The 16,309-nt window shown below is 40.1% G+C and overlaps 1 protein-coding gene across 9 annotated transcripts in view; it reads left to right on the forward strand.

Annotated features, from left to right (window-relative positions):
- The window catches only part of FGFR2 (fibroblast growth factor receptor 2), a 69,426-nt gene that overhangs the window by 19,551 nt on the left and 33,566 nt on the right, over positions 1 to 16,309 (forward strand). For 4 of the 9 annotated variants that reach the window (XM_075216305.1, XM_075216309.1, XM_075216306.1 and 1 more), the window contains exons 2-5: positions 4,789 to 5,001; positions 12,128 to 12,397; positions 12,836 to 12,916; positions 13,398 to 13,567. In XM_075216305.1, coding sequence (XP_075072406.1) covers positions 4,839 to 5,001; positions 12,128 to 12,397; positions 12,836 to 12,916; positions 13,398 to 13,567 — 684 coding nt within the window. In that variant the 5' untranslated portion in view covers positions 4,789 to 4,838. The remainder of the gene's footprint in view (positions 1 to 4,788; positions 5,002 to 12,127; positions 12,398 to 12,835; positions 12,917 to 13,397; positions 13,568 to 16,309) is intronic. The other 5 variants (XM_075216307.1, XM_075216308.1, XM_075216311.1 and 2 more) reach the window with 2 other exon arrangements.

A 16,309-nucleotide genomic window follows, 5' to 3' on the forward strand; every position in this document is an offset into this window, starting at 1 on the left:
TGATACAGATAAATAGTCCCTGAAAGAATACATACAAAGTTTAAATGTATCCTATTGGTATAAGTACAAGCAGAAATGGATTGGTCTTGTATACACATCATATGGAAGCGATTACAGCGCTATAGACCATTGAACACCTTGACTAATATCATCTCTTTTCTGAAGTAGGTGACACATTTTTTATTTCTTAGAATGCAGAAATTACACTTTGGGACACAACAGATTTCTCTGTATGTAGATATCCAGGTTTCCTTCACAGGTATTGGTGTATTCCATCGTGGATCATGGAACACTTTTCAAAGTAAGTCATGTGACACAGGTGACATCATTAAGTGCCAAATATGAGGATATGTTTTACAGGACTTTCTATTTTGGTCTAACATGACTACTCTGAAACTTTACCTTGGTTTTACATTGTTTGGCTCCTGCCTAAAGTCCATTGATAAAAACTTGTCAAGCTACAACCATGCCTGCCCCCTTTCCATGGTTAATTATGTAGTACGTGCCCGTCTAACACTCAGTATTGTTCCTACCTGTATTGCTCATTGCTGATTACATTTGAACGCAGGTTATCAGTTTGACAGCCAGGTGTAAAGAGATTTTATCATCTGCATTCCTGGAATATGATTTGTGTGTTCAGAAAAACACACAAAGTGTGACAAGTTTGTGCAAAATATGATCAAAAGTGAGTTGTTTCTTTTGTAAACTAAATATAGTTGAATTAATCGACACTGTCAGTTCCTGCATGTGTACTCGTTGTTTAACATTTTTTCACTGTGTTTATAACTGTCTGCACCTAACCATGCTCCTGCACAATCTTAGTCCCAAAGTTTGGGGATGCAAAGTGCAAGAAGCGTCAGCAATCCAATGAAATGTATTTTGGAACCTGACATCTATTTTTCTTTTACACGCCTGCACTTGTAGAAACTGGTGCTCTGTGTTCCTGATGGGGGGGAAGTTGCAGCTGTGAAAACTCTGCAGTGCGAGTAAAAAAAAACCAAAACTGCTGTAGGTTCTGCAAACAACCGCTCACACACACAACTAAACTCTGTTGGCTGGGCAGAAATCCTCAGCTCAAGTTTCTACTGTCCATGATTCCTGATAAATCACACACCGTATGCTCTGATTTGAAACCGTGGAGACATAGGGTATCTTTTTCTAGGACCTTACTTTTTCCTTCTCCTGTAAAAATCTATCCTTGTATTGGTGAATAGCTATATCGGAATGGGCCGTGTTGTGGAGGTTCAATATTCGAGCGACACAATTTCCGACTTTTGATTGACCATTCAACACACTATTGAGGTGTAATGTTGCTGAATTTAGTGTCTATGGGAAATTTAATTTGAACATCACTCTTTGAGGTGTGAGGAAAAGTATGTGATGTTACATTGCAGCAAAGTGCACTCCGGAGGCGCTCTGCGTGGCAAAAAGCAACAGTCAATTCATTATGCGGTATGCTCGGGTAGCGCGAATAACGCTTAAGGCCGAGAACCGCTAGTAAGACGTGAGGAATGAGGCGAAAACTTTGTGGAACTGTTTTTTTTAAATTTCTCTCCTCTCCAGAGAGTAGTGATGCCAGGAAAATGTAACTTCTATTTGGAAAATAGTGATGGTTGGTTGTGTCAAATGATTTCTTGGGAAAGTATTTTGTGACAGTAAAACACACTAGGATTTGTGGATCACCTAATACAAGCAGCCTTGTGTCATATTGAAACTTGTGTGTTCTAAGGAATAATCTACACCTTACTGTAAAACAAAAATGTTCCATGAACTGGTTTTGAATCGGTGTCCGCACATCATCAGTTATTTATATAGCGCCACTAATTCCGCAGCGCTGTACAGAGAACTCATTCACATCAATCCCTGCCCCATTGGAGCTTACAATCTAAATTCCCTAACAATATATACACACACAGACAGAGACACTAAGGTAAATTTAGATAGCAGCCAATTAACCTACCAGTATGTTTTTGGAGTGTGGGAGGAAATGGGAGCACCCGGAGGAAACCCACGCAATCACAGGGAGAACATACAAACTCCACACAGATAAGGCCATGGTCAAGGGCCATCTTAACAACATTATGGGCCCCCGGGCAAAGCAGTGCACCGGGGCCCCTAGATATAGAGATAGATAGATAGAGATAGATGTACTTGCTCAGTGACCCTTGTAGGTTTTTTTTTCAAGTTTTTTCTTATGCAGGATTATCTATTCTCATTAAGAGCCGTGCCCATGGGGCCCCTGGGCAGCTGCCCATCGTGCCCAATGGAAAAGATGGCCCTGCCATGGTCAGGAATCGAACTCATGACCCCAGTGCTGTGAGGCAGAAGTGCTAACCAGTAGGCCACTGTGCTGCCCACACAGTACATGTTTTATTAGTTATTGTAGTTTATGAACTTTGATGACTGGATATTGAAGACGTTTTTTTGTTTGTTTTTTTCTTGTATTGTTCATGATCAAAACTTTCTATGAACTAATTTTATTTACTGGATTATAATAACTTGTAGTGTAAAGGCTTATAAAGAAAAGGTGGAGAGAAAGTGAGTAATGAGTCCCTGGTGATCCTTTACACTAGAACTGTCCTTGAATACTCTCGTCCCTTTCCTGCATCATACAAGACATTCAATCCGATTGAGTATTGAGGAACTGTACAAGTAATGGATAAATAACATGCCTAAATAAACCACTCTTATCCTGCCCACTCTCCAAAATACTCTGGTTCTTCAACACATATATTCAGTAAAGCCAACCACACTTCAGTTCCAGATGAAGGCTTCTCACCACATCTCTGCATTAAAAACGTAGATCTGTATTTTTGGAGCAGAGGAATTTTTATCACAGAGATGTAGCAATTTACTATTCTGCATGTGGTTTGCGTTGCAGAACAACCACCCTAATAAATCTGGATTAAAATCTCCTCACTATTCGTGGAAATTGGGAATAATTTAGGAGTTTGGATCATAGTTTTAAAGTGTTTTGGTATCTTAATGTTTAGTTATAAGTTGGATGATTTTGCCTGCTGCCAAATGTGAGCACATCACGGAAAAATATACAACTTTGTTCAAACTGCTTTAAAACTGCTGATTTTTAAAATTGAAAGAGGATGAAAAAAATACATAGTGACATTCTGAATTGTCACAACAAGTCGAGATGTCAGGAAAGAGGCACCTATAGTCTACATATACTGGAGGCTGAACCAATATTCACGAATGCAGCCTACCAACGCACTAGTATTCATCTGCATTGGTTTTAAAATGCCTGCCTTCAGTGTATAGATGCGGAAAGTGCATTGTGAAACCATTCATCCTATTTTTCATACAGTTTTCAGGAGTATCTGTAAAGTGCATGAAGGATGGATAGGTGCGAATGAGCCCTAAGAGTACAAGTGCCACATGAGTATATTTTTATTATTTATTAATGTACCTGTTATATTTTCCATTATGAGATTGTCAGGGAATTATTTGACTGTTTTGTCTAAACAGTATTATTATTAGAGATGCTCAGACTCGATTCCCCGAGAACTGAATACACCCAAACTTAGCAGATCCGAGTACCTTACTTGCGCCCTCGGAATTGAAAACGAGGCAAAAAGTCATTGTTACATCGTCGGATCTCGCGAGCTTTGGATTCTATAAGTACCGCCCTCCATGGTGATCCAGCGCCATTTCACAGAGGGACACAGAAGGGGTAGCACAGTTCTTGGCAGTCTGTAGAGCAGTTGGGCAGCGGCATAGGTAGAATAGAAAGGGGAAGGGTCGCAGTGTTCTTCAAAGTCTCCAGTGACATTCAGGAGAGCACCATTGCTCCATTGCTATTTGTCATTGCTGAAATACAAATAATAAGTCTGGCAGGCTTGGTCTTCTAAATCTGCAGTCTTTTTTGAAAGTGTATGAAAATAATATTGTGACCTGTGAGGTGATCACAATTGCCTGCAAATGACTTGAAATTAGTGTTATTGAGGTTAATAATAATGTAGGGGGGGGGGGGGGGGAGCAAAAATATGTGATTTTAGCAAAAAGAAATAAATAGGGATTTTAGAAAAGAATTGGGATCCAAAACCAAAACACACAAGGTCGGTTTTGCCAAAACCAAAGCACGAGTTAATCCAGATTCAAATCCAAAACCAGAACATGGGGGTCAGTGAACATCTCTAATTATTATTAATGTAATTGATTGTAATTTATGGAGGTTATGTCATCAGGTGAACATCGGGGACACTTTGCGCGTTGTGCCACAGGAAGGCTCGTGGGGGCACTCTCCCACAGAGGTGCGGAGGAAAATCTGCTATGTTGGTTACTGTCGAACACGGAATTTGCACAGAATTGAATAGAATCTACTTTTTTTTTTGTGTAATAATAGAAGGTCGCCTTGGAGCTATAACCCTATGAAATTGTTCAGCCTGTATCCGTTGTCTCTCTGTTTAGCCACAGGTGTCCTCTAATACACTTAGGGGGGTACTGAAATGCGTACAGACATTGCAGTTATGCCGCACCTGCGCACTACATCAGGTAACTCGGTACCGCAACAGCGCAGATTTCCCTTCGCAACCCTTTGGGGGGGTGGACAGAAATCCACATTGTTGCGGTAACGTGTCTTCGGATATGTTCCGTTACTACGGTAATGGCTGCTGAGAAACTAGCGTAGTAACGGTAATAATGCGTGGGAAGATCAACGCGGCCAATTGAATCTACCCCTTAGAATGTACAATTGTAGGTGCAGCACAAAAAATTGGTTTTACATATATTATATCATTAGATAATGTTTGTAACACTGATGCTGATCTCTTGCAGGATCTCCAGCACGGTATCGGGGACCACGTGGTGGTGCTTGCGTCTCATGCATGCTCACAGCCAGCCGGATGGGGTTGTTCTCGCTGTGGCGCTCAGGAAGAGCAGGGGGTGGGTACACTGACGGCATGTTGCTGCTCTGCCTGTTTTTGGTCAGCTTGGTGATCGCCCGTCCATCTTACAGCCGAGGGGAGGACACCACTGTGGAGCCAGAAGGTAAGAGATGCACAAATTGGTTAGAATACCAGCTAAGCTTTTGATTGAATCCTTATTCAGGGATTATTGTAGGTTGTTTGTGGTATTACAATAATAAAATAAAAACATTTTCTTGATATGTATAAGCTGAACTATGTTGGTTTTTCCTACATGTCCATTTTCCAAAAAAAACAAAACAATCTATGGTAAGATGCACAGATGAAATATAGATGCTAATACAATGCATGAAAGATGGTAGACGAAGTACAACAGTTAAATTGTTTTGTTCAAGGGGAAATCCATTCAATTCTAGAATCCCCCCTGAGCCTCACCACCCCTGCTGCTAGAAGCTCAGGGCTTCCATGCCTTTCCATAGTTCCCGGCCACATCAGTATCTACAATCACTCAACCACCTGCTCTCCAGGGCCTGCACAAAGACGTTTCAATACAGGCTGTAAGGATGCACACCAAAGAGGGACACGTATGCCAGCTGCTACTTTTATATATTTATTTCTTGTTAATTGCTAAATTAACTATAAGCTGTACAGGTAATGCTCTCGTACTCAGACTGTGATTGACTGGGCAATGCGTACATAGGTATGTAAAAACAACATTTTAGAAATACTTTTTTTTACACCCATCCAGTCTTCCTCCTGGCTCCTCAATTATGAGAAACTTCATCACTCATCTTCCCTTGTCGTCTGCCCCCTCCAGAATTTGCAAGCCATGGTTGCACCCTTGCCCAGGGGGGGCATACCTTTTGCAAGGGGAACAAAATGTACAGATGTTGCCCTACAGGGGACACTTCCTGAAGACATGAGATAGACGTAGATCAGAATACATGGTTATCGGTTACCTTTGAATTCCTGGCTGTCAGTCTGTCTGAGATGTGCTGCTTTGCAAGGTATGGGAGCAATGCTGCCCGTCCTGTTTGTAGTGTCTGCTGAAAATAGGACCACACCTGAACCAGTACAACTCTCCCACCAGCGTTTCGCTGCTTACATAAGCAGTAGTGCCCGCTGCGCTGTTGGACCAGGGCAAACCTCTGGGTAACCTACAGCTTTTGTTATTTAAATTCCCTTAGGGAGCACTAAGGGTGTGAAATTAATTATAGTAAAAGTATACTGGTCTTCCATCAATATGTGTATGGAAAGACATATTTAATTTGTCCGAGACATTTACAACAAAAATACTATTTCCAGGAAACAGGATATGCAAAGAAAAAATATTTCAGTGATCTGTGTATGGGGCATTTGAAATCTGAATATTCCAAATGACTTGACTTCCACCAAGGCATGTACATGTACACACACACCTAGACATACAAATATACAGGGAAGACATGTTCTTTACACACTATGTACTATCTTATGTTTTATCATAAGTATAGAATTCAGAGCAAAGATGAGAACTTCCTATAACACACGTGTCATATCTGGACACGTGTGCAAAACTGTTCGAAGCAGATTAGTGGATACTGGATTATGAATTTACAGGCAGCATTGTTGTTTTTGGTGATACTCGATAAATACATCCTATAACCTCACAGCATAGCTGACATTTTTCATATATTAATGACCTCCATCTTTTTCCTTTTAACAGTTATGGGATAGAATTATGCATAGGACATATGGACAGTATTATGTGGTCCTATACAGAACCACTTGTCTCCTTTAAGTGCAGGTGTTTTAAAATACAAAATTGAAGTGACACACCTGCCCCCAAGCCAAGTAAGGCGATGTTATTCAATATCCATTGTCTTTTCAGTGTGTCAATCAATCACTATTACTGACTGATTGCAGCTGTTATTGCTAAGAGCTTCTGGTAAACCAGACACTCTGCACTTCCTACGTAGGTATGAAGGGCCCCCCACCCCCAAGACACTAGAATATTTGATTACTAACAATATACATATGTCTGAAAATTCTGTACAGCACTTGTGGCTGTTTAAAGTAGAAGCTCTAAGGCTTTCAATTGTGGAATACACCTCTGCCTAGTTCTAAAACACGCTCCCTGACCAACGGTCCATTCTGGATCCACTCCTTCCCTGACATTTTGTGGTGCAGCCTGATACCCAATTTCAGATGCCAAAAAACATGACTGCAGGATGGGGGGGTGTTGGGCTATACTCGGAGCACGTGTGCTTCATGTATGACTGGATTGGATCCAGGGCCGGTGCTAGGGTCCATGGCGCCCTAGGCATTTTGAAAAATCGCCACCCCCCCCCCCCCGCAAAAATCGGCGCCCTCCTCCTCCCTCACCCCGTCTTTCCTTACCTTGTCACACCACCACCGCCTCTCTGCTCCATCTCCTCCCCTCCACTCACTGACACTAGTGAGTGGAGGGGAGGAAACGGAGCAGAGAGGCGGCGGTGGTGAGCAATAGCCTCTCCCCCCTCCCCCGTGCATCTGAATGCTGTGCGGCGGCCGTGACAGGTATGGTCAGCGGTCGCCGCACAGTTTTAAAGTAATTTACATTCTTGTGGCGCCCTCCAGAGCCCGGCGCCCTAGGCAAGTGCCTAACCTTGCCTAATGGGAGCACCGGGCCTGATTGGATCCTTGGCAAGAGTGACACAGTAGGATTTGGAGCCATGTCTTTTGGTAGGAAGACAAATCACTGGAACATTTAATATCTTTTCATGCTCGATAAAGCCAGAAGACGACACTGTCATGATAAATTACTTACAATTGTTAAAAAGCAGAATTTTCAACCATGGCCAAATTTCAGCGATTCAATTTTCAACCCCTTAGAACAGCACACAATTATATTAACTTATTGTCAGTATATAGAAACTAGTGCTATTATTGGATTTAAAAGAAAAGTGTATAAGCAACAACCTTTAACAGAAAATAGCGCTCTGGCTGTTAAGGAATGCATCCTGTCAGATGTTTGATGGACAACCCTGATCATTTTGACATAAGACAATATTTGTCTAGTTGTCCCCTCCTCTTCCTAATTTCTGTCAGGAAATATTAATTTAAAATAAAAATCTGAAAGCCTGTAGCAATCTGCAAACTTCTGTTTTTAGTACCTACTTTCCCTGTGTTTTTAAAGCGACAAACAGACATGCCTTTTTTCCTTTTAAATAGCAAGTTTAGTACCTTTTTTAAGCATGCATCTGATAGTCATTTTTTTAAATCATTCTCTCCTTTTCAAAATCTCTCAAAGGTAGACAAGCATGGCTGACGTTCACTGTGCAAACCCTGCAAAATTATAAATCATTAATAGCAGCCTTAAGAAACAAACCAAAGAAAATGGTAATTATCGAGGTTTCTTTACCGCAATACTCAACAGCATAAATTATTTTTATAGCAAAGACTTAAGCCATCTTTTTTTAATAGTCAATAAAAAAAAAACTTATCCTGAGAGTATCTAATTTCCCATCTTAATATGAGTTGGAGATGCCACGTAAAGTATGCTCTTATACCAGTGACTAAATTATCGTAGAACTATGTTTGGATGGCACTAGAAGCATGTGCAAAATAAAGATCTAAAATATTAATTTAAAATCATGGAAAAATGACTTATTCAATTGTAGCAAAAAGAGCCATCCAATTGAAAGATTTGTTTTTTAAAATAAGTTTTGTGTTTTTTAATCATAATTGCCTTTTTAATAATAAAGTTTATCAAAGCAAAAATATTCAAAGTGCAGCTTTTATGCTCTTTTGAACAATCTATTAATGTGTATAACATTACTAAGAAAAAAAAAATGCCCATAGAACTGCCCCCCCTTCCATGTGTCATAGACGGTTTAGCATTCCTTAAGTTAGTGTGGACAGAAGTCTCTATGCTCCTGAAGTCATGTGCTCGTTTATAGCCAATGTACTGAAAGCTGGCAGCTTGGTGATGTCACTGGATGTTTCTTAGGGGCACACTGAGCATGCTCCTGCCAGTACAGGGGCTGCTCACGCATACTACTGAATAATTCATAGTTGCAGAAAAGATGGCTTCATGCAGCTATGCAAGTAGAATATAGAAGAGACGATAAAGCAGAAACGCACCATAAATGTAAACATGTGTTGTATGCTCAGATATGTCATACTTGCCTACTTTTTCTAACTCCCCTCCGAGAAATCCCGGGCTTTACCATATTACTTTTAGTTGTCCCTCTTCTAAAGCTTATTAAAATGACTATTGTTTATTGTTGAGAATATAAATAGCGTGGAGTTTCTGGCAAATACAAAGTATTTCTGGTATAATCCTCCAAGAACAGCTGCCATGCAGACACCTTGGTTGTAAAAAATTACCTTGTGCCAAAGTCATACATACAAAAAAAACAGTCATATAAAAGTAATTAATGTACATGATAGAATTAGTTATAGCAATGGGTAATTCTGCGGATGTTCCAGAATGATCCTGCTGTATGGTATTGTGAGGAAGTTTACATTTATAGCGGGTAGCGGTGACCCTTTTTGTTTCTGTGTATCTGTTTTTAACTTTTATTAAACTTTTATTTAACTTTTATTTTTGCCTTCAAACCGTTCAGAGCCAGTCTTAGGCCTCTGACCCACTGGCCTTTCTAAATATATTTATAAAATATACCTAAACGGGTAGAAATGATTGTTTTCCCTGTTTTGCGTTCAGTTGCGGTAGTTCCGTGTTTTTCACATAATGAAATCTGCCATTTTGTGGATTGACGCAATTTTTAGCCTATGCACTTACTAATGGCTGATGAACTACCCAGAGCACAGTGATGTCACTAGTTTCTAGTGAGTTGTTAGGTTCCTGTTTCAGGCATATAGGTTTACCTCACAAAATGGCCGAATCCACCACATGTAAGTGATGGGTTAACCTTAAGGATGTATTTTTATGATTTTTTTTTCTCTCAAGTTTTGAATAAACCTCCTTTCTGTGCTATATGGCCCTGATAAAGGTTGTGTCTGTACTTGCAAGCGGGGGCTGTAGTTTAACTAGTGGAGATACAGCACCCAGCCCTGTGTAAACACCCTTATGTAAACATTCAGAGCTTTGCATTGAGAGCAGACCAGCCATGACCAAGTACAGCGTGTACAGGTATTTTCTTCAGCTGGGATACAAGAAGCCTTAATGTAACCTATGTTCCTTAGCTGAGCTAAGGGCTGTGTATACGGTTGTCACTTTTTCTGGGAAAAAGAAATGGTGACCTTCCTATCTGTTATGTTTATGCCCTATTAATAGCAGTGCCAGGTAAATTACCCACCACCCTAACTGGCATAAGTGAAGCAGGAGCCCTTGAAGAACGAGAGTTTGCCCATCCCTGGCCTAAGTCCTGTTAATGTGAAGATTTGACCGTGAGGCATCTTAAAGTTTTTTTACCAAGAGTTTCTAGTTACCATGGCAACAAAAATTGATGTTCCCTTTTGAACATTTTTGTTTTAAAGTGCACAGTATTTTTGTCTAGTTCTTTTCTCCAAACAGATATCCTATAAAATACTACCGGTTTAAGTTGTGCATTTAATTTTGATCAGAAATATATCTGAGTCGCCTGTCGCGCAGAACACCATGGAAAATAATTTCTACAAAGCCTTGTTAAAGGTGTTGACCACCTGTGCTTTAAAATTGTTGGCTTGTGCATCCCAAGTCTTGTCATTGCAAATAACATATATAGGTACTGTACGTGTAATGGGGGGAAATATTTGAGAAGCCTCTGGGAAACACAGTGGATGCGGTAAAGTAATTGGTAAATAATTTTCCTATCATCCAACAGAATACATTAACGTTTGATGGTGGAGTGACTTTATAATGTAATCCTGTCTAACATGAGGTGTTCACCAGCAACGTTGCAGAAGAACAGCTTTGTGACAGATATTTGATCAATAAAAATAAAGAATAATACACGGCTAAATATACAAAGGAAAACCAGTGCGTTTAATAAGAGTTGAAGAAGAATCTGTACACTGCAATAAAACAGTCATGGTGAAAAACACCTTTAAAATAATATTTAGCTGTACTAAGTTATGTAATTTGTTTTCTTACAGTGTTCTGTTACTTTTTTCTAAAATAACACATTAATGGGAGAGGTGGTAAAAGAGGCAGTGCAGGAGAATAAAAATGTTTGGTATGAGAAAAATGTCACTAGTAAATGTACCTATATTTTATCTGGACACCCCTGGAAAAGACATGACCTGTATTCAAAGCCACAAATTCTGTCCATAGCTCGCTGCCACGTGTGTCGCAGTTATCTGTTCTACATAATAAACATTAAGGCTCTAGATGTTTGCTCACTCATAATGGATACAGCCGATACCTTACTTCACTTATGTTCGGAGCAAGCTTCTCGTTCCACTCTATCTCCTTCTTTGGGCATGCATGCAAATTGGGAGCACAATTCTCTGTTAACTTTAGTAAATTCCATGGTCCATAGGGAACTTCTCATGTGTCAGCTGGAGTTAATTAAAAAGCATTGCAGCTTCTGACTAAAAAAGGGTTAAGGTTAAAGTGAGAGCTGTAAGCGAAAACCATTTCTGCGCACAAATTAACAGCATTGTGTAGCTGTGCTGGGCAGATCTCGTCAAAGCTCATCATTCCTGAAGTCAATTTAATTTGGAACCAAATCGTAATCCTTCCCAGGTTCCTATTACATGGCTCTCATAACCAAGCTAGATGGTACCTTTTAACTAAAGTGCTTTGCAGAAGCCTCGAGCAGTAGAACTGATAACATGGACAATGTTGACAACGTCTTTTCCACATTATCGCATAGTATTTTTAGCACTAACAAGAAATATATAAATATTTGCCAAAATTAAGTTTCCTTTGTACTATATGTACTTATACTCTTCTATAGCTGACTTGTTCATGTATGTTTGTATCATTTAAAAAATGGTTCTCCTTCTTGTGATCCAGATAATTGATAAATTGTTACAGTACTGTTTAGATAATTATTTAGAGGTATATACCTGGGCCATCATTTAAATAGATACTTTAATTGTCCGAAAGCTGCATTTGCAAAGACTAAGGAATGTGTATTATGTCGTCACTGGAGAACATTGGAGCCTCTTGGTGTTGCTTCTACCACAATGCATGACTTATTTAACCTCACTAATATCTCTGCATAGCTTGTATACCAGCAAGTAGGGTCTGCACTGCTTGCTGTGTGGATTTACTATGGGTGCTTTACTGACATTTGGTGTCTTTCCTTTTTCTGCTGCTTCCCCTATATCCTTCTAAGCAGAACCTCCAACCAAATACCAAATCTCCCAGCCGGATGTTTTTACCGTTCTGCCCGGCAAGCCTCTCGATCTGCGCTGCCCTCACCACGATGCATCCCTGGTGACTTGGACTAAGGATGGGGTGAAATTAGAATCCGGCAATAGGACGGTGATTGTCCTGAACTACTTGCTGATAAACGAGACGTTCCTCAGGGATTCAGGGCTGTATGCCTGCTCAGTGCATAGAGGCGCCCAGAGCAATACTCATTTCTTCCTTGTGAATGTCACAGGTGAGTGACTGGAGAATGAAAGTGTAACATATCAGACCATAATACACTGTATGTCATCGCCATTGTATTGCAAATAAAGAGATGGATCTAACAATTTGTCTTTGGAAACAAGGTTGCCTGTAAGAGTAAAAAAAAAAAAAGAGCTATTCACTCCTGAACTCAATGCAAATTAAATATGATACTTAAGGAATTTTCCCCAACAATTTCCACTGCCTTATGGGATATCCCAGAGTTCCCTGAGGATCACTGAGTGGTCATGTTTGTAGAGCGGCAGAATACTTCTTGGCTGCCCAGTGTTCTCTCTCTACTAGTGTAATTATTTGCAGAGAAAGTGTTTGTCCTACGTGGCCCTGGTTACACTAATGCCATCAATGCACAATGACGAGCTTCATTTTCTTTTAGTACACTGCTGTTTACCGAGTCTTGTTCTTGTTTCAGAATCCAGCTCTTCAGGAGATGATGAAGATGACAGTGACAATGATGTTTCAGAAAATGTCACCAATGACAGCAACAATATAAGTAAGTGTGCGACTACATATGATTGTGTAGTTCAGCTTGATCACTGAAATCGGTGCTTCATTGAGCGATCACATCTGAAAAGGTCGCAAAGAACATCCTTGTTCAAGTTGGCCAATGTCTAAAAAAAAAAATAAAAATAAAAAAAAAAATAAAAGAGCATAAACAAAAAAAACATTGCTTTGATTAATGTTTATGTTGCCCGATTGGGTAAACTCTCTACAGTGTCTGCTTAATTTGGCAGTAGTTGTCCAGTATTACCAATGCATGTTATGTCAGTCTGGGTGTTTGAACAATTTTACATTATCCTTGGCATAATTGAATGCAACAGCGGATTGTCAATCCCAAACTGCGCTGGTCTACCAGATGACGTGATACTTCCTGGTGTAAAATACAAGTTACCTGTACTATGAAACGTGTGTATGTGATCTACCCACCATCTGTTTTAGACCTCAATAACAAATGTGGCTACTCTCATTTGTAGGGGCTCCTTATTGGACAAGCCCGGAGAAGATGGAGAAGAGACTTCATGCTGTTCCAGCTGCTAATACAGTGAAGTTGCGTTGCCCGGCTGGTGGGAACCCACTCCCTACCATGAGGTGGCTAAAGAACAATAAGGAATTCAAACAAGAGCATCGGTTTGGGGGGTACAAGGTAAGGAGACCTCTTAAAAATTATATGGTATTAGGCTTCTGTACCTTTCTGACATCCTACCCAGTAAAGCTGTGATTACTTATTTTATGCAATTCCCCTTTGAGGTTTTGGGCTGACTTTACTCATGCAGAGATATAAAGGAGGGATTTCTGTTTCCCACAGCTTTCATTAGACTACCTCTTATAATGAGCAGTATTTCAACATTTTCTTCATAAGAACACCAAAAATCACTAAGATATTGTTTTTCATTCAAACCTGTCTATAATGTAGGCCAACAAGTCGGCTGCATAGGACAGCAACTTTCAGGGGCAGCATGGGCAGGTTTGATGTTAAATTTTTAATTATTTTATCCTTTTCTTTTTACTTTTTACTTTTTTTTTTTTAATATAATGTCGACCACTCATACCTACAAAAATGTGTGTGTATATGTAGTAGTAGTGGTGGGAGGAAGTGCAACAAGTTCTATAATTTAGGGCCTATTCACACACAAGCCTACAGCATCACCAACTCTACCTGATTAGACTTTGTGTGTCAAAGTGGACCATATTTGCCTACATTCTGGACCTCCTCTCTGGAAGGTCCAGGAAGGGATATGCAAAGGGCAAGTGTCCTTCGTGGCTCTGCCCCTGCTGCGCAATAACACAATTGTGTCATTGCACAATGGGATGGGTCCATGATGACCCAAACCATGTCGTCAGGAGTCGCCCGGCGAGCCTTGATTATGCGAATTGCATCATAATGACTCCCTTATTTACGAGGGCGAGAGGTGTAATTCTGGATGGTGAGGTACTCTATTCTGGAGTCTCCTGGACCTCCCGGAAGAGTAGGCAAGTGTGTCTGTGACATGCACACGAAAATTCTGTGATACTTATGCATCATTTATGTGAATATCTCCTAGTGTACTAATGCGTTCTAATGAATCTTGGCACCGCCCACAAAATGGCTGCTGTAATCGTGTCCACTTTAGCCATTAGTTCTAAAGCAGGCCTGTCCAACCAGCGGCCCTCCAGATGTTTGTGAAACTACAAGTCCCAGCATGCCCTTCCAGCTATCAACTGGTTGTCTACTGGCAAAGCATGCTGGGAATTGTAGTTTCACAACACCTGGAGGGTCGCAGGTTGGACAGGCCTGTTCTAAAGCATACTACCACAGATCTAAGAAACTGAGATTGTCCTATGGAAAGAAAATGATTCTGTTTGCCATTCAAAGAGGTCATAGATATCCGTGTATTATCAACCTTTTTTTTAATTCTATGCTCCAAGAGCAGTCTGCATACATCCCAGTAAATACTGTACTGGGTAACTGGGTTTAAAAAAAACCCAAGTAAATTATATATAAATAGGTGATGATGAAGTAAAAACAGTTTATTTTGACATTTTCATACTGAGTAAGCCATAAAACTAATGTTAATGATCTAAGACACAGTCGGGCGAATTAAAGGCCACTTTTGTCATGATTTACAGTGCTGCTAATATGTCTCTAGTAAATGTGATATAGTGGAATAATGCCTCATTGTACGGGGATAATAAAAAGCACCAGGTGTAGCGCAGTTATCAGGCCAATATAGTGATTAACATGTGCAATAACTCTTAATAACAGTAGCTTGAGATATGATACTAGTGTTTAGGTGTGTTAGGACCTTGTTCTGCCATAATATTACCACATAGTCCTTTCAAAAGTAAACATTGTTTGCTCTGCTAGTAGATAAAATGATTGCCCAGCCAGTCACAATAACATCACTGGTAACTTCCTACTGACAGGCTGTGTGAGTACCCAGGAAGTGTGATGCATAACAACATATTTTGATGTTTGGATAATCAGGATGTCCCCAGGGCTTAAAATAACTTCTAGTCTAAAGTTATGGACTTGTCCCTGTCTCTGATCTGTTATTATAAGTGATCAGCTACAATTTAGTCCTGACTCGAATGCAGCGAATCTGACAAGCTAGCAATGGGAGGGGGCACACATACTTTACCTGCGGAGACGGGTAAAAATGTCATCAAACGCCTGCTTTAGATGTGTTTTATAGAACGAATTCTGAAACACTTTGAATGGGCTTTGTACTGGAAAAAGAGCAACACATTCCATCTATTTTACTGGTAGAGTGCATTAACGCACGGGAAACGGGGCCTGTTGCCATCTGAAGCTTTAAGTACAGTTTTAGAACAAAATAATGGGATTGGAACCATTGAATTTCATTTCTCCATATATATTGTTGTGCGTTTCATTTATTAACATGTGAGAAGCACAAAAAAAATAGGTATGCACGCGTTAACTTTCATTTAAATGTTAGTTTCAAAACTCATTATTATTGGGTTGCTAATGTTTTAGGTTTATGTTCACAATTGTTTTGCAACAAGCAGAGATCTGATAGGAGTCCGATCCATGGAGGAATCGTTTTATGGTTGTAAGTGCAGCAGCCGTCTCCCCTTCTGTAAGCCTGTGGGCAAATAGCAGGGCACCAATAAGTGCCATGCGAGAGAGACATTACAGCGTAGCAGTTTGCACCACTTATATTAAACTGGTAAATAAAACCTACCTATATATCATGGGGTCTTTTTTACATGCTTAAATACATTCTAAAACCTATAATACTGTAAAATGTCAGACACGATTAACAATCGCTTATTTCATAAATGATTGATTCACCAGCAGATCAGAAGAAGGAATAAACTCCTATCAAGATTGAAGGACTTTCTAAAACATTATTCCTCTTCCTACACCTCCTATATCCACAGTTCA

This window comes from Mixophyes fleayi, chromosome 6, assembly GCF_038048845.1.
Source record: "Mixophyes fleayi isolate aMixFle1 chromosome 6, aMixFle1.hap1, whole genome shotgun sequence".
In the NCBI taxonomy this organism is placed as follows: domain Eukaryota; kingdom Metazoa; phylum Chordata; class Amphibia; order Anura; family Limnodynastidae; genus Mixophyes; species Mixophyes fleayi.